Source organism: Lissotriton helveticus, chromosome 8 (assembly GCF_964261635.1).
Source record: "Lissotriton helveticus chromosome 8, aLisHel1.1, whole genome shotgun sequence".
Lineage (NCBI taxonomy): Eukaryota > Metazoa > Chordata > Amphibia > Caudata > Salamandridae > Lissotriton > Lissotriton helveticus.
In genome coordinates, this window is record NC_136069.1 from 1,154,628,180 (window position 1) to 1,154,652,754 (window position 24,575).

At 51.9% G+C, this 24,575-nt stretch overlaps 1 protein-coding gene across 10 annotated transcripts in view; it reads left to right on the top strand.

Moving 5' to 3' along the window:
* Positions 1 to 24,575, top strand: part of TFDP1 (transcription factor Dp-1) — a 401,906-nt gene that overhangs the window by 288,416 nt on the left and 88,915 nt on the right. For all 10 annotated transcript variants that reach the window (XM_078658073.1, XM_078658068.1, XM_078658071.1 and 7 more), the window contains exon 9: positions 4,663 to 4,814. In XM_078658073.1, coding sequence (XP_078514199.1) covers positions 4,663 to 4,814 — 152 coding nt within the window. The remainder of the gene's footprint in view (positions 1 to 4,662; positions 4,815 to 24,575) is intronic.

Here is a 24,575-nt window from a genome sequence, read left to right on the forward strand (position 1 = left end):
CTATGTCAAGTGGCACTCCGTCTCTAGACATGGCTGGAACATCAGGGCATATCCCTGGTGGTTCAACACCTGGCAGGTTCACTGAATGCCAGGGTGGACAAACTCAGCCACAGGTGCATGATGGATTATGAAGGGCGTCTTCACTCGGGGGTGGTGCAAGGTCTCTTTCAACTGTGGGGAGAGACATAGTTAGATCTATTCGCCACCGAAGGTAATGCGCAATGTCAGCAATTCTGTGCGTTGGAATTTCGAAGGCGCACTCGCTAGGCGCCGCTTTTTGTCTCGAGTGGAGTTGTGGTCTTGTATAAGCTTTTCCGCCTATACCACTTCTGCCCAGAGTGCTGAAGAAGATCAAGCGTGACCGGGCCAAAGTCATTCTTGTGGTTCCGGATTGGGCAAGAAGTCTGGTATCCCGAGCTGCTCAACATGGCCATTGATCCCCCGATCCAACTGCCTCTTCGGGAGGATCTTCTGTCGCAGCAGCAGGGGAATGTCCTCCACGGAACCTGTCCAGCCTCCACCTCCTTGCGTGGAGATTGAGCGGCGGCAGGTGACGTCCTTTGACTTGCCTCCCAAAGTCTGTGATGTTATCTTGGCAGCCAGCCGTCCCTCCACTAAGACGGTATGCGCCTGCAGATGGAATGCATTTGTGGCTTGGTGCACAGTAAAGGCTGTGGATCCCTTTTCTGCTCCTCTTTCTGAGTTTCTCTTGTTCCTCCTGTCTTTGGCCCAGCAGGGCTCTTCTCTGGGCACTCTTAAGAGCTACCTCTCGGCCATTTCAGCCTTCCTCAGGCTTCCTGATCAGCCTTCTCTTTTCAAGTCCCCTGTTGTAAATAGATTTCTCAAAGGCATTACTCATCTTTTTCCTCCTGTTCCCTTCGTAGTGCCTCAGTGGGACTTAAACTTGGTTCTTATCTATCTGATGTGCGCTCCCTTTGATCCGCTACATAACTGTCCTCTCAGACTCCTCACTCTGGAAACTGCTTTTCTGGTGGCCAACACCTCGGCGTGCAGGGTGAGTGAACTACAAGCTCTGTCTTCTCTTCTCTGGCTGTTCGTCTGGACAAGGTCGTCCTCAGAACTCGACCTTCCTTTATTCCAAAGGTGGTGACTTCTTTTCATATTGGCCAAACCATCACTTTGCCCACCTTCTTTCTGCCTCAGCATCCTTCAGAAGTGGAAGAGAGGAGCCACAGTCTGGATCCAAAACTAGCGCTTTCCTTTTATTTGGATTGCACCAAACCATTCCGGGTGGACGACCAGCTCTTTGTTGGTTACGTGGGTGCTAAGAAAGGTCGGGCCATGCACAAACGGACCATCTCCAGGTGGGTCGTTCTGTGCATCAAGGCCTGGTATTCTTTGGCAAAGAAGGAATCTCCAGTGGGGCTGCACGCCCCTTCCACCAGGGCAACGGCAGCAACTACTGCTTTGGGACAGAGAGTCCCCCTAAATGACATCTGTCAGGCAGCTACGTGGGCCTCACTGCACACGTTCACCAAGCACTACTGCCTGGACAGCCAAGTCCGGAGAGACAGCTTCTTTGGTCGTTCTGTTCACACCAGAAATTCCTGGAGAACTTAGTTCGCAGGCTCACCTCCGGGGTTGGTATTGCTGGGGTATCTATTCTGAGGTAAGGAATCTATAACAAACTGTTTCTTTCAGATGAACAAGTTACTTACCTTCGGTAGCGATATATCTGTAAGAAACATAGGTTAGTTATGGATTCCTTACCACCCCACCCATTCTCCCCGTTCTGTGAACTGACTTCTAGGGTTAAAGATTTCCTTTCAGGGCCCTAGTTTTGTGCACCAGTGGTCAGTGTCTTGCATGGCTCTGCGCTTCTGGCATGGATAGTCGTGTACAGAACTGACAGCGCGTGAGGGCGGCGTCTATGTAGCTTCGCGACGTCATCCTGGTGACCACAAAGCCAACGACGGACTTTCCGGATCCAGTCTGACGCCTGGGGGAATTCTAAGGTAAGGAATCTATAACTAACCTGTGTTTCTTACAGATATATTGTTACCGAAGGTAAGTAACTTGTTTTTTAATTCCACCTCCAGGGTTGACCAGATTCGGCTGCAAAATCGATGCACAGCATGTGAATCTAGAAAGGACTCATGCTGCAAAACAAAATTGTTACTTACCTTTAGGAATAGTTTTACAGCTTCAGGGGTTTACTGGATGAGACCCTCCACCATCCCGGAAAATGAGGTGTAATGAGGACTGGAAAAATACTGAGAAACATTAAAAGGAAGCAAACAAAGATCGGAAGATTTGCCAAGGGGCAAAAAAACAAAATTGGAGGATGGCGACAGCGCACAAGTGCTCATGGGGCGCACGTCTGTTGTAATGGTATGACGGACATAGCACCAAATGGCTACAGAAGACGACGCCCAGCAAAAAAGAAAGAAGAAATGAGGACCAACAAGATGATTTCGGACCCAACCTCTAGATGGTGGAATAATGCAGTGTGTAAATACAGAAGATTCTTCAAGCTGCAAAGCTACTTCTAATGTTAAGTAAACATTTCATTTTTATACACTGTCCTAGTGGGCACGGTATGTTGAACCTTGTGTTCTTGCATTTGCTGTGTTTAATAAAATAATGCAAAATTACTAGGGTTGTGCATAGGAATTTAATGTGTGGAATAGGCATGTGTTTAGAATGAGTAAACGGATGAATTGTCCACATTATAGCCAGAGTACAGCTCTACAGGTATCATTGTTAACCATAAACATTAGTAATAATCTTTCACATGAATGTGACGTCTATGCAGGTAACTCATAAACAATATTATTGTTTTCTATATAGCATTAACAAAATCTTTAGCAACATGAAAATATGTAAATTTTATTTATATCCTGTCACTCTACTGCAGCAGGATGTTTAAATTGCAAAAAATGGTGACAGCAGAATCTGGGGGTAAGCTAAGCCTTATCTAAAGAACCTAAGATGGCACTGGGCTAAAGTGGCAGCAACCTGATGTTCATAAAGATCCAGCGAAATCCTATCCTTCCTTGGTTAATTTAAGCCTACTGAAATAAGAGTGCCCTGGGACAATCCTATTTCTAATCGTCATCTGAATTTTGAGCTGTGTTCCGTTATTCTTGGTGCTCATTGAATGTGTCCTGAAGGAGGCACTGGTGCGGATAGTTCATGTAACGGTCTGAAGGCCAGACATCATAAGGATGATGAATTGTCTTTGTTTTTTCAAGTCTCAGTGCTCCAAGTCCTCAAACGATGTCTCAGTGAAACTTGCGTCAGAGCAAAGAATACAAACTGGCCCTTATATATTACCTAAGAAGTCATTGGTTAAGCTTGTCTGTGTATTGCTCTAGATTTAGTACCAGTACAGAAACACAGTGTCTATCTACAAGTGGTGCAGTTGTGAGCCCATACAGTGTCAGCCCACCAACACTTTAACCACCGCTCTGGGCTCTACTCCAACTCAACTCCAGAATAAACAGTCTCTTGAGGTTTCTCTGTGTTAACAGTTGCATTCCTCAGGTTTTTGATAATTTGCCAAAGCAGCGTGAAAGACTTGCCAATACATCATTGTATTTGTTGGCTGTTTGGAGGCATTTCCATAAATGAAAAGCTAAAGTATTCCCAGATAGTTTAAAGGGGCCCTAACTTCAGCTCCGTCTCGCAAAAATTATTTTTTTTCTGATCCTGGATGGTTCCCTTTTAATGCCTGGTTGATTTGGGTCACAGCCAGTCGGTAGTGGCTGGGTGCCGTGGCAGCTCGTTGTTGCAATCCATGTATCAAGTGTCAGTTGTCTGTGTTAACTCAGAAATGGAAGAAGACTCCTCCATCTCTTCCACTGCTCTGGACAAGGAGTGTAATAACATTGCTTCTGTTGATAAATAAAAATCTTAATTTCGAATCTGGCAAAACAATCTCCAGTGACCCTGTGATATTTTGGGGTAATTGTTTCAGGCTGCTGTTTGGTCCTGCACCACGTCTTGCTTTTTCCTGGCCCTCATACTGTCTTGCCTGATGGCCTGTCAGAGGTGGGAACTTGCTGCCTTAAGCAGCAATGGAATGTGGTTCCTCTGTTTACATCACAATTTGATTACACATTCTTTACTGTGGACAAATAGGAAGCAGCCAGTCTGTTGTTCCCGTCTTGCGTTTGAACATTTGTAATTTTAGAACTGTAATTCAGATTGAACTCTTGGTGCCAAATTTGCTCCCTCCTGTAGCATTGTTCTGCAGGGTTATTTTCATTTCCATACATGACAACTGCACTATCAACACATTTACAATAAGATCTATTCTCTACATTTGTCAGTGTGTAGGCACCAATAGTGACTCTCTTCAAGGTTTTATTAAATAGTTCACACACTTGTTGAAGCAATGCTATTCCTGGTTACAGAAACAGCCCCCTTTATTAATTCAAGCTTACCAGCCTCATTGAAATTTTATTGAAGCACTTGGGATACAAAAGAATGTACATTTAGAATTCTGGCATGAGGTAATTTAAGGGTTTCTGATAAAGGAATGTCTGCTTTGGCCTAGGCGAAGTATTCAAGTCTTCCATATCTTGTGAGCACTTAAACTTTTATATTGAGCATTTTTTTGCATGACTACTTCAGAATTTTTTTTGTTGGTGTGCTGTGAACAGTTGATGAATTAATAATATTTGTAACCTTTTTCAGCAAATTGCCTTTAAGAACTTGGTTCAGCGGAATCGCCAGACGGAGCAACAGACGAATAAAACCCCTCCGTCCAACTCTGTCATACACTTACCATTTATCATTGTGAACACCAGCAAAAAGACCGTTATAGACTGTAGTATTTCTAATGACAAGTAAGTCAAGGGATGCAAGTTTCTAAAATACCTTTACTCTTTGATATTTAATATTCTCACTTTTTTATTGCTAATAACCAATTTTTAAAATATTAATGTTAATGTTACTACAATTTATATAGCGCAACAGCTGACCCAGCAAAGGGGCGTCCAGGGGCTGACAGCAGAACATGGGGGGAGAGGCAGGCTACACGGTGGGAAACAGGTGTGTTTTAATGGCCTTCCTGAAAGCCAAGTAGTTAGTGTGGCTCCGAATGTAAATGGGCATCGAATTCCAAAGGTGGGCTGCCCTACTGCGGAAGGAACGGCCTCCTGCCCACACTCTGAAACCTTGGAACCCTCACCAGGTGCTGTCCTAGTGAGCGGAGCTGATGTGTGGGGACATAGGGAGTAACTAAATTGGCCAAAATACGGGGGGTGTTGAGTATCTGAAAGAAACAGGTTAGTATTAGATTCCTTACCTTAGAATATCCCCAAGCGTCAGACTGGATCCGGAAATTTTTGCGTAGCAGTACCCTTGCGCGTCGGTAGGCGTCGTCTGCGGCTCCGCGGCAGTCGTCGGCTCCGTGATGACGTCGTCGGAGTACTTAGACGCCGCCTCCGCGTGCTGACGTCCGTTCTTCTTTTTTTCGCGCCAGCAGCGCAGATCCGGAAAAAGTGGTACCGTAGTCATTTTTTGACTAAACTTTTTTGATCCCTTTTGATCATTTTTCGAGTTTTCGACTCCGAACGGTGCCGATAGGGATGCCTGGTTTTAAGCCCTGTAAGGACTGCGACCGGGTGATGTAGTCGGTGTCTCCACTGTCTCGGCGTCTACCACGACAACAAGACCTGTTCCGACTGCCGGGCCCTGACTTCAAAAGATAGGCGGGAGCGGTCCCGCAACCGACTCGAACTCCGGCAGTCTGCCCCGCGCCGCGAGAGGTCCCGGTCCGGACGGAGGTAGAGGGACCAGTCGCGGGATCGGAGCCATCATAGCTCCGGGAGTAGACATCACTCCTCTGGGTCGAAGTCGTCAGGTAAGCACAAGAAGTCGAAGAGACGTCATCGCTCTTCCGACTCTCCCCGTGACGTGGCTGGGGGTTTGGGTGACATTGCCCACGCGGCTCCGTCGGAGTCGTGGGCGTCGCGTCCGGCTCCATACCCTCTGCGCCCTGGGCCGCACGCGACGCCGGAGGAGAACGAGCGGTTCCTCATGGCCATGAAGTCTCTCACTCCTCCGACGGGCTCCGCGGCGCCTTCGGGCCCAGCAGACCCACCTGGGGGCCCTAGCAGGTCGGGGGCTTCGGCCCTGGCGCCGCTGGCCCCCGTTGGATCCGGTTCCGGGTCGTCTCAGGTTGACCTCACGACCTCACCGGCGCCGGTCCCTCAGGTGTCACCGCCGGCGCCGTCTTCGGGCGGCGGCGGCCCCGATGCCTCCCTCGATCCGGCGCCGGAACGGCGCCGCTTTCGATGCCGTTTGGAGATTTCTACTTCAATCAACCGGCCCCATCATTTGACCCCCCTGAATTTCAGGAGATGGGTGACGAGGAGAATTGGGAGGGGTCTGAGGACCCTCTGACACGGGAGTGTCAGTCCCAGGAGGACTGGACAGGTGGACTTGGGAAAGCCAGTGGTCTGGATACCTCACCAGACACTGGTTTTGTCTCACCTCCTACCGTAGCTACGGAGGAGGGGGCAACCTACGGTGTGGTGCTGATGCGGGCAGCCAAGGCCTTGGGCCTTGAACTCCCCGTCGCGGCCATGAGGACTAACCTCCTCACTGAGGTCCTTAAACCGCAGTCCAGCTTGGCTGAGCCTCTGCTGCCGTATAATGAGGCCTTGACCGACGTTCCTTTGGGCACTTGGTCCAGGCCCGCTACAGGTTCGCCTGTAGATAGGAACGTGGCCAGACGCCACTGCCCGGCCCCGGGCGACCCTTGTTTCCTATCCACCCACCCCACCTCCGAGAACCTGGTTATTCAGGCTTCAAATTCCCAGACCGCATTCCCGTCAGCTCCGCCTGACAGGGAATCCAAGAGGTACGAGCAATACGGCAAGAAGGTATTCTCCTCCCTGAGTCTGGGACTGCGGTCTTCCAACACCGCGTGCCTCTTGGGCCGTTACACCCACTCTCTGTGGGATACGGTCACGGACGTGCTGCCAGAATGCCCGATGGAGGTACGGGCTAAACTCTGCCAAGCCCTTGTGGAAGGCCGAGATGCGGCACGTTATTCTATCAGGTGTGGATTGGATACCACCGACTCTGGTCAAAGCGATGGCAACGACGGTGGCGATTCGTCGCCACGCCTGGTTGAGGTCCGCCAAATTCTCGGCCGATGTCCAGAATACACTCATGGACATGCCGTTCGATGGCCGTCGCCTCTTTGGCGACAAGGCAGATCAATGCGCTTTAAGGACTCCAGGACTATGGCCAGGTCCTTGGGCCTCTCGGCCCCGCGCCAGCAAACTGGTACTTTTCACTCCTTTCGTGGCCAAGGAAGGGGCGCCCCCACACGTGCTGCCAGCCACGCACCGCAGACTAACATCCAACGAGGTGGCAGCCTTGGAATCTGCCGTGGAGGCGGTTGGGGACAACGGCGAGGCCAGTCCACCCCTTCCCCCGCAGCATCCGCCTCAAAACCCTCCTAGTCCGTGCTTTCAGGCCCATGTGACGCCAGTGGGGGGCAGGGTTCGCCATCACCTCTTCCACTGGCGCACTGTCACATCGGACAGGTGGGTGCTGCAAATCGTCTGAAGGGGCTACTCCCTCCCCTTCGAGGCGACCCCTCCAGCCATGCCACCGCAATACCACCGCGTGTCGGGGGATCATTTGCGACTTCTGCAGGAGGAAGTTACGGCCATCTTGGCCAAGAGGGCCATCGAGCGCGTTCCTGGGCCAGAAGTAGGGTGTGGTTGTTACTCCCACTACTTTCTGGTACCCAAGAAGGGCAAAGGGGGCCTACGCCCTATCTTGGACCTACGGAACGTCAACGGCTTCCTCCGGAAGGAGAAGTTCAAGATGCTGACATTGGCGCAGGTCTTAGCTGCCCTAGACCCTGGAGACTGGATGGTAGTGTTGGACTTGCAGGACGCTTATTTTCACATCCCCGTCCTGTCGACCGGCGTTACCTGCGGTTCACGGTAGGCCACGAGCACTTTCAGTTTACCGTGCTCCCCTTCGGCCTTACCAGCGCCCCACGGGTGTTCACGAAAGTGATGGCGGTGGTCGCAGCTCATCTGCACAGGTTAGGGGTTTCCGTCTTCCCCTACCTCGACGACTGGTTGTTGAAGGCGGGCTCGCCCCAGACAGTCGTCAGCCACCTCCAGACGACAGCAGACCTCCTGCACCAGCTGGGGTTCTCCATCAATGTGCCGAAGTCACACCTGTGCCCCTCTCAGAAGCTCCTCTTCATCGGAGCGGTTCTCGACTCGGCGCAGTTTCGGGTTTTTCCACCCGAACAGCGGGTTCGGGATATTCAGGCTCTCATTCCACTCTTTCAGCCTTTATCCTGGGTCTCGGTCAGGTTGACGCTGCGGCTTCTGGGGCTGATGGCCTCCTGCATCCTTCTGGTGCATCACACCAGGTGGCGGATGCGGGCTCTGCAGTGGGACCTGCAGTTTCAGTGGGCCCGGCATCAGGGCAACCTGTCCGACCATGTCCTGATCTCGGAGGGCACTGCGAGATAGCTGCAGTGGTGGCTCACAGACCGCGATTGGGTCAGCGGCAGATCCCTCTCCCTTCTCCACCGTCTGGACCCAAAACGTGTGATTTCATTTTATCTGGATCGCACACGCCAGGTCCGGGTGGATGACCAACACTTTGTTGGTTACGTGGGCGCTAAGAAGGGTCGGGCGGTGCACAAGAGGACCATCTCTCGGTGGGTCGTCTTGTGTATCAAAGCATGTTACTCCTTGGTGAGGAAGGAGCCTCCTGTTGGGCTGAGGGCCCATTCCACTCGGGCCACGGCGGCTAGCACTGCCCTGGGCCGGGGAGTCCCCTTGCAGGACATCTGTCAGGCGGCTACGTGGGCATCCCTGCACACGTTTGCAAGACACTACTGCCTGGACAGCCAAGTCCGGAGGGATGGCTTCTTTGGCCGTTCCGTCCTCCAGGACTTTCTGGTGTGAGTATTGGTTCGCAGACCCACCACCGGGGTTGGTATTGCTGGGGTATCTATTCTAAGGTAAGGAATCCAATACTAACCGGTTTTTTTCAGATGAACAAGTTACTTACCTTCGGTAACAATATATCTGTAAGAAACAGTAGTTAGTATTAGATTCCTTACCGCCCCACCCATCCTCCCCGTTCTGCGAACTGATACCTAGGGTTAAGGTCATCCCCTTTCAGGGCCCTAGCTTCAATGGCACCAGTGTTGGTTTTTAACATGGCTCTGCGTTTCTGGCGCGGAAAAGCTGTGTCTAAGAACAGACGTCAGCACGCGGAGGCGGCATCTAAGTACTCCGACGTCATCACGACGCCGACGACGGACGCGGAGCCGCAGACGACGCCTACCGACGCGCAAGGGTACTGCTACGCAAAAATTTCCAGATCCAGTCTGACGCCTAGGGATATTCGAAGGTAAGAAATCTAATACTAACTACTGTTTCTTACAGATATATCGTTACCAAAGGTAAGTAACTTGTTCTTTAGGGCTTTAAAAGTGATGCAGAGGGCCTTAAATTCAATTCTCCTAGCCACCGGCAACCAATGTAGCCCGTGGATGGTGGCAGACACTGGGCAGGACCTCCGCAGGCCAATCAGAGATCTAGTTGGAGCCGCGCAATCTCGACCTTATTTGCCCCTAAATACAAAGAGCAGGCATAATCCAATCTAGACATTATAGATGCCTGAATGATGGTCTGGCGCTTAGGTGGGAAAAAAAACCCCAATAGGGGTCTGAGCCCCAAACAGGTCCCTGCTACCTTTTTGGTTTGGACCTGGTAGCTAAAGGATGAGTCCAACCATACCCCCAAATTTTTGACGGCCTGCTTGGGAGGGGGGAGCTATCTAGGCTTTCAGGCCACTGTACCTTAAAAATGAAATGAAGGAACAGTTATCGCATAGAAAGACATATTTGTTGGTAAAACAATCACGTTTTTATGCATCAGAAGCAAGACCATGATCATTCAATTGAAAGTGTACATAAATAGTATTCAGCCTTAAAGTTAGATGAGGATGGTACGTTGATCATAAACGTGGACGCATATACAGGCAAACCACAAATGCAGGGGCTTCTCTTTCATTTAATCCTCACCATTAAAAACTGTTTTAGAATCAATTATTTTTATTGTGTGGTTGCAAGATTACAATTACACAGCTTAGCTGCCTACATCAAGGCGTCGGAAGAGCGAAGGCTAAAATGCACTACATAGCGGTCCGGTCTACATCCCGGGGGACGACCTCGCGGTGAGTTAAAACCTCAATGAAATCGCAAGGCACCTTAGTCTAGATACCACTTTTATACACAATAAGAAACAAAAGAAAAATAACCTGGTTGAAAGTCGGGATTGTCCACAATAGGGAGAGAAACGAGGTCCACCCTTAGACGGGCTAGTTGGTCCCATGCTTTGAGGGTCGGGGAGGTGACCGGAGAAGAGTATAGTCCCCATGTTTGCGTGGAAGCCACAGTTCGCGCCATGTTTCGCAAGGCCACCTTCTGGTCCATAAAGTTCCAGTGTTTGCTGGACAGGGGTCTATTCTATTCGGTGATGTAGCGGAGACAGGCCGCTTGATAATAAGCCCCCACTAGCGGGAAGCTGAGCCCCCCCCCCCCCCCCATCTCTTTCGAGGAGGTCACCAGCGCCGACGCGAGACGTGGTTTCTTATTATCCCACAAAACGTATTAAGGAGTCCTTGCAACTTCCGAAGGACGCCTGAAGGCGGATTCACAGATAGCATCTGAAAGAAGTATAGGATGCGCTGGAGTACAGTCACTTTCACCGCTGCCAATTTCCCGTACCACGTCAGTTTGACGCGTCCAGGCGGATAATGCCTTGACCGTTTGCTCTATCAACAGTGCATAATTGAGGGCGATTGTCTTAGCGATGGACGCGGTCAGCCGAATGCCTAGATATGTGAGGTCTGTGTGCACCCATTGAAACGCGAAATCTTGTTGTAGGTCTTAGACCTCAGCCCCGGGGATAAAGATATTAAGAATTTGTGACTTCACAAAGTTGACCTTAACCCCACGACATATCCAAAATTAGTAGGCTCCCTGGACAGATACCGCAGAGTTGACTGAGAGTGTGTAAGGGACAGGATGACATCATCTGCATACATGCTAATTTTGTGTGTATCAGCTCCAAATTTGATTCTTGCTATGTCAGGGTTGGACCGAATACGTTGGGCAAACGGCTCCATGTAGAGCGCAAATAAAAGTGGGATAGGGGACAACCTTGCCGCGTGCCCCGGGCAATGGGGAAGAGGGTCGACTTACAACCATTAACTCCACCGCAGCCGTGGGGGAGGCGTATAAGCAACTCGCACAGAGGCGTTGATAGAATTGACCGAAGGTGCCAACAATGAGGGCATCTGTGTTATGCTCCACCGCATTCAGATCCCGGATGGATTGGATCGCAGATCTCTGAGCTTGTGCTCGGAGCCTATGTGCCAGCATCCTCCCACATTTTTCCCCACTGAGATAGAATTTGTGCCGCAGCCTCAGAAGAGCATGCTCAGCTCTATCTAGGTCCAAGTGCTTTAACATGCGTCGCCTCGTTTCCAACTCTCTCCAGACTCTCAGGGCCACGGTTTCCTTGTGAACTGCCTCTAATTCATCCACCTCCTTTTCCAGTTCCGCGCGCTTCTCTCTGCGCAGTCCCGCAAAGGATGCCGCCATCTCGATAAATTCACCCCACACCACTAGTTGTTTCAGAGCCTCCCATACCGCAGCAAGAGGAGTACCCACCTGGTTGTTTTCCAAGAGATAGTGTACTATAGTATCTCGGATTCGATTGGTGACTTCCTCCGAATGGAGAAGTGAGTGGCGTAGACGCCAATTGCAACGTGAGTAGTACGGAAATTAGGGCATGGTCTGAGAGGGAGCTGGTGGGTGATATCCGCAGGTGAGGGAGGAGAGAGGTGGCGGTTAAAAAATGATCCAAACGCGCATATGTTTTGTGTGCCGCTGAAAAGTAAGTGTAGTCGCGCCCACTAGGGAGCTGGACACGCCACACATCTCCCAATCCACAGTCAGCCAACCATTGTTTCCCTCCCTGTGACAGCGCCCCGGTGTGATTAGACCCCTGTTCTCACCTATCCATCCCTGGGTCCATTACCACATTAAAATCTCCTACCAGAAGTGCCATATCAGGGCGAGGAAAGAGCCTCAGACAGAGCTAGACGTATAAAATGCTCTTGCTGCTCATTTGGGGCATATGAGGACCCTATCGTCATTTGCGTATCTCCCCATTGTACCCAGATCGCTAACAACCTGCCTTTGATGTCTGCTACCGTGGAAATTACTTTGCATTGCGAACGCATGCTAAAGAGGATTGCCACCCCATTTTTCTTGGACCACCCCGAGGACCATACCTGCAGTGGGAAATGTCTATCCCTCATCTGCTTAGTATCTTTAGCTAAGAGATTGGTTTCTTGAAGTAAACAAATATCGCTATCAGCATTTTCTAAGAGGGAGAGAATGGCAGACCGCTTAAAAGCATTATTTAACCCCCGTACATTCAAATTCACAATTTCTAAATCCCTACCCATCGCTACTAATAGGGGAAGAAAGGTCATATGCCTGCCCAAGCTCGGTGGGGTCAAAAACAGAGAAGGTCTTCTCATACAATCATGGTACCTGCCAATCCTGCCCATGAACTGATGGAGGAGCCCCAAAATAACCCCCCAAAAAACCCAAATCCCCAAACCATTAGTAATAAAAACAACAAAGTAAGGAAGAGAAAATAGGAAATCGAGAGAAATGACAATAGTTCGTCTCAATGGTCAGATGTTCAGGGGGGGGCGAGGCGCACTCAGTCTGAACCATGTAGTACAGAGCGACCACTCTGCATGTCAGAGAGAGGTGTTATTGCTCGCCTTCGGACTGCTCCCTTCAGCACCAATAAATGAACCCAGAAGGATGCCAAATCTGTGAGGATCAAGAAACGTCATTGTTGCCTTTCACCTGTGACACCGACGAAAGGGCCGCCTCTCTCTCAGGTTTTCTAGCAGATGTATCTGGTTTAGAGCTAGGTGACGATCTCCCAACTCACTGCCGCTCCGATGAGCATCGGCGCTGCCGAGGAAGAGGCGGATCATTCCCAGACGCAGCAGGGGGCTGCTCCACTCCCAAGATGGTATAAGCGTCTTCCAGGGAACGGATCCGCAGGAGTTTGCCATGGAATTTGAAGGTGAGGCGGAACGGATGACGATGACCCCAAGAGTAGGGGATGCCCTGTTCTCGGAGATGGCTGGTGATAAGCTTAAACTCTCTGCTTTTAACCAGTGTGGAGGCCGCCAAATCCTTATAGAGTTCGGGCTCATGCACACAGACCAGGATGTCCGGGGGGGGGGGGGGGGGGGGGGGTTGGGGGGGCTTTAGCGCCGCGTGGGATTCCTACCCGGTGAACTCTGTACATTTGGATCTCCTGACCCTCTTCATCTCCGAGGATCTGCTGAAACAGGGCACTAATGTAAGCGCAAAGGTTGTCCCCCTCTTCCTTCCACGGGACCGCTCGAATCCGAATGGTATTACGTCTGGAGCGGTTCTCCAAGTCCTCCGCATGAGCCTGTAGATCTATATTCTGTTCTTTGAGACGAATCATCTCTTGTTGAAGTTGGTGCAGGTCATCCTCTCTTCCCAGGTCATGCTCTTCTAAAGTCGCCACTCGTTCTCCTATGGCGTCGGCATCCCACCTAACCTCTCTGAGATCCGATGAGAGTTGGGAGCGCAGCTCTTGTATATCCTCTTTGATGGCTGTGAACAGCTCAACCATAAAAGCTTTGGTTGCCGGTGCGTCGTCCTCCACCTGTGGTGTCTTGGCATCTGGTTTAGAGGCAGAGTGGCCCGACCCGAAGTTTTTTGCAAAAGATCTTTCAGGGGCTTGTCCTTTCTACCTCTGGCTGATGACATGTTGCAGCAAGCAGGTTGCAGGCTGTTATACGACGCTCCACAAACAAATCAAGAGGAGATGACGCTCCAGCCCCGCGCAGTTCCGACTCTCGCAGGTGGGCTGGTCAGCAGACTAATCAGGAGGGGGGGTAGCAGAGTTAAAGTCTGCGCTGTATCGCAGATGAGGGCCAGACTCAAGGTTCCAGGATGGCGCAGGTAAGCCGGTGTCAAGGCCTCTCTCACTGTAGATGTCAAAGCCCAGGTCGGGTGGTGTAGAGCGCTGGAGTAAGATTCTAGACCTGAAAGGGGCAGCTGTCTCGCCACCGCTGAGCTGGGGGGCAAGCACAGGCGGCACCCAAATTCAAGACCTACCAGAGTCAAGGGGAAATCGAAGAAACAGTGGGGGGCACACTTCAGTTATCAGCTACCTATCCACAGCGCCCCTATTATGCTCCCTATGCCTTTTCAGGGGGGGGCAGGTAATACCACAGTTCAGGAAAGTTGGTCACAAGCTCCATCGCGGAAATCGCAGCCCGCCGAGCTGCGGGCCGAAGACAGGCCTTCCGGTCGCTGGCGCGCAGTAGGCCACAACCACCAGACCTCTGAAGCTTCTCAGTATGGGCACCGCAGGAGGCAGCACCCATGCTCGCAGCATCGATGCTACCGTAGCATGCAGTCAATGCTCTTTGCCGCCAGGCCCGGTCACTACCACTCGGGACTGGGCCCCAGGCCGAGCCTCTCACGCCAAGCCCTGCTCTCGCCTCGCGCTTTCAGCCGCAGAGGGGCACGGACATGCCCGCTCAGCGGAGGGGGGGACTCGCAGGAGCAGACAGCCCCCACCACTCGCTAGAACGCAGCGCCAACGCTGTCCGCCGACTCGCGGACCGACTACCACTCCCGGGCGCCGGATCAACGCCCCTCCACTCCTCACCGCTACACTGCTGGGGAGCCGTCCGCTTTGCTGGGCAGGGGCGCCATGGACCTTCTCCACGCGTCGGGCCCGTATGGATGTCCCCTCGGTGGCACCAGCGCCGCACCTCACTCAGGCACCCTCCGTCTCCCAGTGCCACCAGCGCCGCACCTCACTCAGGCGCCCTCAGTCTCCCAGTGCCACCAGTGCCGCAGCTCGCTTAGGCGCTCTCCGCCGCACGGGGGGCTGCAGACGGGCCACCTCCGGGAACACAAGATGGCGGGCACCTCGTTTCGCTTCTTCCATTGGACCCGCCAGTGGCCACTTCAGTGCGACACTCCGTCCGCGGGGCAGCACACCAGGGAGAATCAGGCACCAACTCCCTCCTCAGCTACGGCAGCACCGGGGCTTCACAACAGCAGTAGCCCTCGCTAGGCCCGCCGGGCCGCAGCAAAGCCGGGGCTGGGCAGACCGAATCAAGCAGGAAAGCCACCGCAAAATCAAGAAAAGACCCTGTTGGCAGCACCTGGATCTCAGTGCAGTTCGTCCCACTCAACAGTATGCGCGATGGGCATCAGGGAGGGCGATATAACAATGCTGATGGCTGGCAACCCCGGAGGGATCGGAAAACGCGTCCTATCTCGCCGCCATCTTGGCCACGCCCCTAAAACTGTTTTAGAACTAAAAAAAATTATTTTACCACTTAGCCGTTGATGGTCTACGGAATAGATGCTGTACCTTCTAAGGCTCCAGGTTGTTCAGCTACGATGCTGTAGTCCCCATCTTTAGCAATTCATTTCCTCCTCGTTTTTTTCCCTTTGTAAAGCTTTTTCATTTACACTCTACATATGTTTAGTTTTCTCTTGCCGTGATTTCCAGGTCTCATAGTAGACTCTTTGATTTCGTTCACCTTCCCCTTGAATGCCTTGCCTTTGCAAATAAGGGCAAAGTGCCCATTCTTTTTACAATTGCTACAGTTTCCTTTGCTTGCTGGACATAGTCTGTCATTGGCTAAATGCCTGTCATTGTCCTGTCTTCCCACAAAGAAAGCAATTGCCTTGAAAAGTACTATTCTTCTCCCCCATATTGTGAACAACCTTTTTTTGTCCTTGGTTTTTAACCACATGCACTGCATTCTTTTTTCCCCCTTCCTTTTTAATGACCTCAGCACATTTCACTGAATGTTCTGTATCTTTTTAGCAATGAGGACATCATCCAAAGAAGATTCATCCTTCTGCCACAGTTCCTCTCGCCCCTTTCAATATTGCATCTCAACATAAATTGGTCCTTTATCTTCTCATCCACTAAGGAACCAAATTTACATGTGGAGCCCAACTTTCTTAAACCTATAGTATGATTCTCCACTGTTTCCCCTTCTACCTGGCTTCTGCAACCAAAATAGTAAGTAACATTTGAGGATGGTGCTGACTTTAGGCAGGTAGTGTCTATCCAATTTAGCAATTCATACTTCATACTGACTTAAATCTTCACCTACAATATCCAGCAAGTGATCAAAAATCTCTTGCCCTTCTGAGCCTAAACAGTGCAGGGGCCACACAGTCTTTCTTTCTGAAATAAGTGATGCCCCACACACCCTGAAATATCTTTCAACTACTTTGTGCCATTTCTGTGACTTAATAGGTGGATACCAGGTGACTCTGTGGCTCCCTTACATGTTGCATGCCTTGAATGTATACACACTCCAAAAAAACAAAAACTATTAGTACAGATTAAAGCTCCCTCAAATCAGGTCTGCAATCTATATCTGTCAAACAAAGCCTGCGAAGTAGTAGTTAAGGTAGAATTGTTAGAATAGCAAATCACTCAAACCACACCTGCAATGAGCGTAAGCAATATTGGACCATACGGTACAGCATAAATAATGGCAATACAATATGACAAAAAATAAAATATAACAAGGAATAACGCTGTCACCAGTGCGAAGCAATCCTCAGGACTCGCAGGCAATTTCAGTCAGCCCTCCGCAGTTAGAGCATAGTAAACAATCAATCTCCACAGATATACGGTCCTGTTGTACAGTTTGTGCGTCACTAAAGCGAGAGGAGTGCACAATTGCGCAACACGGGAGTGTGCATATCACTGACTTAAAAGCCTCACACTTCTCTGATGCCGTGTAAAGTCACGCCAGACATGCGTAGTGTGCATGTCACTGAGGCTACTAAGTACTTTCTGGATCACTTCCTGGATATGCTTGGATGAATTCCCTGAAGTAAGATGGCCGCCATGCTACGTCGCGTGATGATGCATTAAGTGCGTGTGAGGAGGGTCAGGGACGTGAGGCACCACCCGATGACATTACACCCAGCTGACCTCCTTACCGTCTTTGACGAAGAAGGTGCAGAAAGCACAGACTGCCCTATAACGAGAAATATTTTCCCTGCCCCACAGTACGACGCACATGACCCGGAAATCTTCCCTCCCGGAAGCGGCGTGAAGCAGATGCCAACAGAGCCACGGACTCCATATTGCGACGAGGAAAGGCTGAGGGAAGTCCAATCGAAGACCCCGAGACCTGATCCGAGCAGTGGTGGAGCCTGGAGGACACGTATGAGCCGCCACAACTCAGGAGTGTTGTGGCAGACACCGGTACGTGACTGGTGCTGGGGGTATACTAAGAGAGCGTGGCGGGATAATCTGGGGAGGTAGCGTATTTATCTCCCTTGCTTTTGCAACTATCTCATTGCTCAAATTTCCAGAAACGCCCTTACTCCTGTTCCTGTGATTCTACACTTAGCTAAAAACCCCCTTCACGTATTTACCCTACCTCACATTCGAAAGCCCAACCTCGCACGTGATGTAGTGACGGACTAGGTTAAGACCTACACACCAGATAGGGTCAGTGACCGCTATTTTCTTTTCTTTATTTTGAGTGCTTTCGGTACTCCGGGGGAAACTCTACCAAAGGAAGTATCAAGAGCCACCTGTTCCCCCTGAACTGCTTGTACCACCTGACCACCTGACAACACCCCTGAGAGAGAACGCTGGAAGATCAATCCAGGAACATTCTGTGACACACCGACAGGATTGTTGTTCTGTTAGACTTTATTTACAAAATGATATCCGCCTCATACTATGGGTTATTGAATACCACCAATAAAACCCTACGATATTCGACCCATCCGGCCTCCTCGCTTCGGTTTCCGACCTTCCCTCTGACATTGCGACATTGCCCCAGACGTTGCTGTGCCGCTCAGAAGCGTTGAGTCAGGAGTCGGTGCAGGAGACAGGCGCTTGAAAGGAAGAGCAAGGACTCCCTTACACATGAACATTCAAGTGCCACAGAACATCATAGGGCCTTTGAGACGAGGACAACCAACAATGGCCTCTCTCCTGTAGATAGCGGTGAGTTGACTTTTAAATATGTTCATGCATTCCAACCCACACAAAGAAACCACAACCTGTAGGTTCAGACGTGCACACGCTTGAAACATCTTTGTACAAGGAGCTTTTGGAAATGCTAGGTGGGTAGCTGTTAACAGAGTGTGTACAGGTGGATAGTAAGTACTAAGAAGAGGATCTTCCATATCTGAAAAACACCTAGTGATCGATTCCTTACCTTAGAATTACCCCCAGGCGTCAGACTGGATCCGGAAAGTTTTTGTCAGCAGTACCCCTGCTCATCGGCAGGTGGCGTTGTGCGGCTCCGCGTCAGTCATTGGCGTCGTGGTCGCTGAGATGACATCGCAGCAGCTACTTAGACGCTGCCCTCGCCGCTCTTTCTTTTTCCACGCCAGCAAGCGCAGGTCCGAGAGAGTAGTACCCCAAGTACTTTTCTGACTGTTTTTGAGGCTTTTTGTCTCGGTTTTTTCGAGTCGATAGACTCCTGGTGTTGTAGTGAAGCCCGGTTTCAAGTCTTGCGGGGTCGGTCATCAGATGATGTCGGTGACTGACCTGCACCACGTGTGTCTCTACTGTTTGGGGCACGACCACGACCCCCCGACTGCCCGGCCATGGCGTCGAAGACTTTGCAAGAGCAGTCCTGAAAATTGCTTGAGGTTCGGCAGTCGGCTCCGCGCCGCTCAAGGTCCCGGTGTTGTGGGAGGTCGAGGGACCAGTCGCGGAGCCATCACGATCGTTCTTCTGGATCGAAGTCTTCACATTCTTCGTCATCGCTTGATGACTTCCCGTCGCCCCTGAAGGTGCGGGTGGTGTCTCCCCCGCAGCTCCGTCGGAGCTTACGGTGTCGCTGTCAGCCTACCCGCCCTTCCCGGGTTAGTCGGCGGCTCAGCTGCAGGACTTTGTCAGCCATGACCCGCCTCTTCGGGCCATTGGGCCCCGCCAGCGCGCCTTCGGGCTCCACTGGGGGTTCTTGCCCTTCACTGTTCGCCACACCAGCTCCGGCATCGCTGTCGGCTCCGGCCCCGCAGGGCCTCCAAGGATCGAGGCCTGGATCCCCGTCAACGCCGGTTGACCTTGTTACACATCCACCGACGTCGCCCGTGGCACTGGACGCCGCCACCCCTGGTTTCAGCCCCAAAATGGACACGGAACGGCGTCACTCGACGCAGATTCCAACGCCGATCGGGCTTTTCTACCCCTATGTCCAGCCTCTTTATTTTCAGCCTGTACATCAACCTGAGGAGGAAGGGGAGGACTGGGAGGGGTCTGAGGACCCTCTCACAGCTCAGTGTGAGTATGACCCAGACTGGGCAGAGGAACTGGGGGAGGCCAGCGGTCTACACACCTCCCCTGACCTTGGCATGTTCACTCCTCCTACCGTTTCTACGGAGGAGGGTGGACGTTATGCAGTGGTATTGCGTAGGGCGGCGAAGGCCCTCAACCTCCAACTCCCTAGCGTGGCCGTCAGGCTAACCTCCTGACAGAAGTGCTTCAGCAGGCGGCTACCTCTGCGGAGCCACTGTTGCCTTTCAATGAGGCACTTTCTGACATTCTTTTGGGCACCAGGTCCAGGCCCAACACAGGGGCTCCTGTGGATAGGAACGTGGCCCGACTCCCCATCACCCGGCCCCAGGCTACCCCATTTTCCTCTCTCAACACCCCACCCCTGAGAGCTTGGTTGTCCAAGCCTCAACATCCCAGAGCGCATTCCGCAAACAGGGAATCCAAGAGACTGGAACAATTTGGGAAGAAGATTTTTTCTTCTGCCAGTTCAGGGCTGCGGTCTGTGAACCTTGCATGCCTCTTGGGCCGTTACTCCCACTCTGTGTGGGATACGGTGGCACAAGTGCTGCCTCAGTGTCGGGAGGAGGCGCGGACAGTGCTCTCGAAGGCTATTGGTGAGGGGAGAGATGCAGCCAAGTTCACAATACGATGTGGCCTTGACAGCGCGGACTCGCTGTGTAGAGCGATTTCCATGATGTTGGCGCACCGCCGCCATGCCTGGCTGAGGACTACTGGCTTCTCGGGGGATGTCCGGAACACCCTGATGGACATGCCCTTTGATGGCATTTGCCTTTTTGGTACAAAGGCAGATAGCGCGTTGGAGCGTTTTAAGGACTCACGGGCTACGGCCAAGTTCTTGGGCCTATCGGCCACTCGCCCTCCTCTGCCTTCTGCTTTTCGCTCCTTTCGTGGCAACGGAAGGGGCACCCCAGCACGTTCACTTCAGAGCCACAGGCCACAACAGCAGCTGTCTCAGCGCGGACGTGGGAACCGCATAGGCAGTTCAGGGGGCCAGTGGGCGGGTCAGTCCACTTCCACCCCAGCCACTACTGCCCCCAAACTTTCCTGGTCTGGTCTTTCAGGCCCACTAAACGTCACTGGGTGGCAGGATTCGCCATCACCTCTCCCACTGGTGCACCATCACTTCGGACAGGTGGCGTTTAGAGATAGTCCGGAGGGGCTACTCCCTCCCCTTCGAGACTACTTCTCCAGCCATGCCTTCCCAGTACCACCACATGTCGGGGATCACTTGGCACTTCAGCAGGAAGTCGCGGCTCTCTGGGCCAAGGGGGCCATCAAGCACGTTCCTGCGCCAGAAGTAGGATGTGGTTGTTATTCCCAATACTTTCTGGTGCCCAAGAAGGACAAGGGCCTGCGTCCTATTTTGGACCTCAGGGACATCAATAGCTTCCTCCGGAAGGAGACGTTCAAGATGCTGTCTCTGGCTTAGGTCTTGTCTGCTCTCGAGCCTGGAGACTGGATGGTAGCCTTGGACTTGCAGGACGTACATTTCCACATTCCCGTACTGCCGGCCCACCGGCATTAACTGCGGTTCAAGGTAGGCCACGAGCATTTTCAGTTTACCGTGCTCCCCTTTGGCTTACCTGCAAACACAACAATGATGGACAGAATGTGGATCAATGTCACACATTCACCCCAGTCCAAAGATCTGGGCCCAAATCCATCGTTTTTCCACTCCACACCACCCTGGGTTAGACAATGGCGATATGCAAATCAGCGCTGACCCTGTGCCCCATGGGAACAGTCCAGTCCGAACTACAAAAGCCATGTCCTTCCCAGAACGGAAACAAGCATCCGAGGACCGGCCCGGTTTTGAGGTAACACCTCTCTTCAGCCCGGCTAGCTTGATTCCAGTGGTGTGGAGTGCCTGGGACTCACGTCTGAGCATCCCCAGTACACTTAGAGCGGTAACTGCAAACACAACAATGATGGACAGAATGTGGATCAATGTCACACATTCACCCCAGTCCAAAGATCTGGGCCCAAATCCATCGTTTTTCCACTCCACACCACCCTGGGTTAGACAATGGCGATATGCAAATCAGCGCTGACCCTGTGCCCCATGGGAACAGTCCAGTCCGAACTACAAAAGCCATGTCCTTCCCAGAACTGAAACAAACATCCGAGGACCGGCCCGGTTTCGAGGTAACACCTCTCTTCAGCCCGGCTAGCTTGATTCCAGTGGTGTGGAGTGCCTGGGACTCACGTCTGAGCATCCCCAGTACACTTAGAGCGGTAACTGCAAACACAACAATGATGAACAGAATGTGGATCAATGTCACACATTCACCCCAGTCCAAAGATCTGGGCCCAAATCCATCGTTTTTCCACTCCACACCACCCTGGGTTAGACAATGGCGATATGCAAATCAGCGCTGACCCTGTGCCCCATGGGAACAGTCCAGTCCGAACTACAAAAGCCATGTCCTTCCCAGCACGGAAACAAGCATCCGAGGACCGGCCCGGTTTCGAGGTAACACCTCTCTTCAGCCCGGCTAGCTTGATTCCAGTGGTGTGGAGTGCCTGGGACTCACGTCTGAGCATCCCCAGTACACTTAGAGCGGTAACTGCAAACACAACAATGATGGACAGAATGTGGATCAATGTCACACATTCACCCCAGTCCAAAGATCTGGGCCCAAATCCATCGTTTTTCCACTCCACACCACCCTGGGTTAGACAATGGCGATATGCAAATCAGCGCTGACCCTGTGCCCCATGGGAACAGTCCAGTCCGAACTACAAAAGCCATGTCCTTCCCAGAACGGAAACAAGCATCCGAGGACCGGCCCGGTTTCGAGGTAACACCTCTTCAGCCCGGCTAGCTTGATTCCAGTGGTGTGGAGTGCCTGGGACTCACGTCTGAGCATCCCCAGTACACTTAGAGCGGTAACTGCAAACACAACAATGATGGACAGAATGTGGATCAATGTCACACATTCACCCCAGTCCAAAGATCTGGGCCCAAATCCATCGTTTTTCCACTCCACACCACCCTGGGTTAGACAATGGCGATATGCAAATCAGCGCTGACCCTGTGCCCCATGGGAACAGTCCAGTCCGAACTACAAAAGCCATGTCCTTCCCAGAACGGAAACAAGCATCCGAGGACCGGCCCGGTTTCGAGGTAACACCTCTCTTCAGCCCGGCTAGCTTGATTCCAGTGGTGTGGAGTGCCTGGGACTCACGTCTGAGCATCCCCAGTACACTTAGAGCGGTAACTGCAAACACAACAATGATGGACAGAATGTGGATCAATGTCACAGCGCCCCTCGGTTGTTCACGGAAGTGATGGCGTTGGTCGCAGCTCAGCTGCGCAGATCAGGGGTTCCAGTCTTCCCCTATCTCGACGACTGGCTGTTGAAGGCGGGCTCTCCCCAGGGAGTCGTTTTTTGCATTTGCTGGGGTTCTCCATCAATGTGCCAAAGTCGCACCTGTTTCCCTCTCACAGCTCCTCTTCATCGGAGCGGTTCTGGACACAACGCAGTTTCGGGCCTATCCTCCCTAACAGCGAGTCCAGAATGTTCTGGCTATGATTCCGATCTTTCGGCCTCTATCCTGGGTTTTGGTCAGGATGACCCTGAGGCTACTGGGCCTCATGGCCTCCTGCATCCTGCTGGACACTCATGTCAGATGGCAAATGTGGGCTCTGTAGTGGGACCTGAAGTTCCAGTGGGTGCAGCATCAGGGGAACCGGTCCGATTACGTCTGGATCTTGGAGGGCACTGCACAGTAGCTTCAGTGGTGGCTCCTGAACTGACACTGAGCCCTGGGCAGATCCCTCTCCCTTCTCCAATCGGAGCACACAGTGGTGACGGATGCGCCCCTCCTGGGATGGCAACATGTTAGAGGCGGAGATCAGATTCCTCTGGTCTCCGGCGGAGTCCAAGCTCCATATCAATCTTCTGGTGCTTTGGGCAATCCGACTTACACTGAAGGCATTCCGTCCCTCTGTCAAAGGGAAAGTGGTGCAGGTGTTCAGACAACACCACCGCCATGTGGTACTGCAACAAACCGGGCGGGATAGGGTTGTGGTCCCTATGTCGGGAGGTTCTGCGCCTCTGGACATGGCTGGAACAGCAGGGCATTTCCCTGGTGGTTCAACACCTGGCAGGTTCACTTAACGCCAGGGCGGACGAACTCAGCCGCATGTGTATGATAGATCACGAATGGCGCCTTCACTCTGACGTGGTGCAAGGTCTCTTTTAACAGTAGGCAGAGCCTTGGTAAGATCCATTCGCCACCGAAGAGAACGCGCAATGTCAGCAATTCTGTGCGTTGGAATTTCCAAGGGGGCACTCGCTAGGCGACACTTTTCATCGCGAGTGGAGTCTGTTGTACGCCTTTCCGCCTATACCACTTCTACCCAGAGTGCTGAAGATCAGGCACGACCCGGCCCAAGTCATTCTTGCGGCGCCGGACTGGGTTTGAAGAGTTTGGTATCCCGAGCTACTCAGTATGGCAATCGATCCCCCGATCCGACAGCCTCTTCTGGAGGATCTTCTGTCGCAGCAGCAAGGGACTGTCCTTCACCCAAACCTGTCCGGCCTCCACCTCTTTGCATGGAGATTGAGCGGCAGCAGTTGATTCTCTTTGACTTGCCTCCTGAAGTCTGTGATGTCATTCTGACAGCCAGGTGTCCCTCGACTAAGTTGGTATACTCCTGCAGGTGGAACAAATTTGTGGCATGGTGCACATCAAAGGCTGTGGATACCCTTTCTTCCCCTTTTTCAGAAGTTCTTCTGTTTCTTCTTTCCTTGGCCCAGCAGGGCTCTGCTCTGGGCACTATTAAGAGCCAACTTTCTGCTATTTCGGCCTTTCTCAGGCTCCCTGATCAGCCCTCTCTTTTCAAGTCCCCTGTTGTAAATAGATTTCTCAAAGGCATTACTCATCTTTTCCCTCCTATTCCGTAATGCCACAGGGGGACTTGAATCTGGTTCTTACATGTGTAATGTGCGCTCCCTTTGAGCCTCTGCTCAATTGTCCTCTTCGTCTGCTGACCTTGAAGACTGCTTTCCTGGTTGTCATCACCTCTGCTAGGATAGTGAGTGAGTTCCAGGCTCTTTCTTGTTAGCCTTCTTTACTATCTGTCCATCCGGACAAGGTTGTGCTCAGGACATGTCCATCCTTTCTGCTAAAGGTTGTCACTGC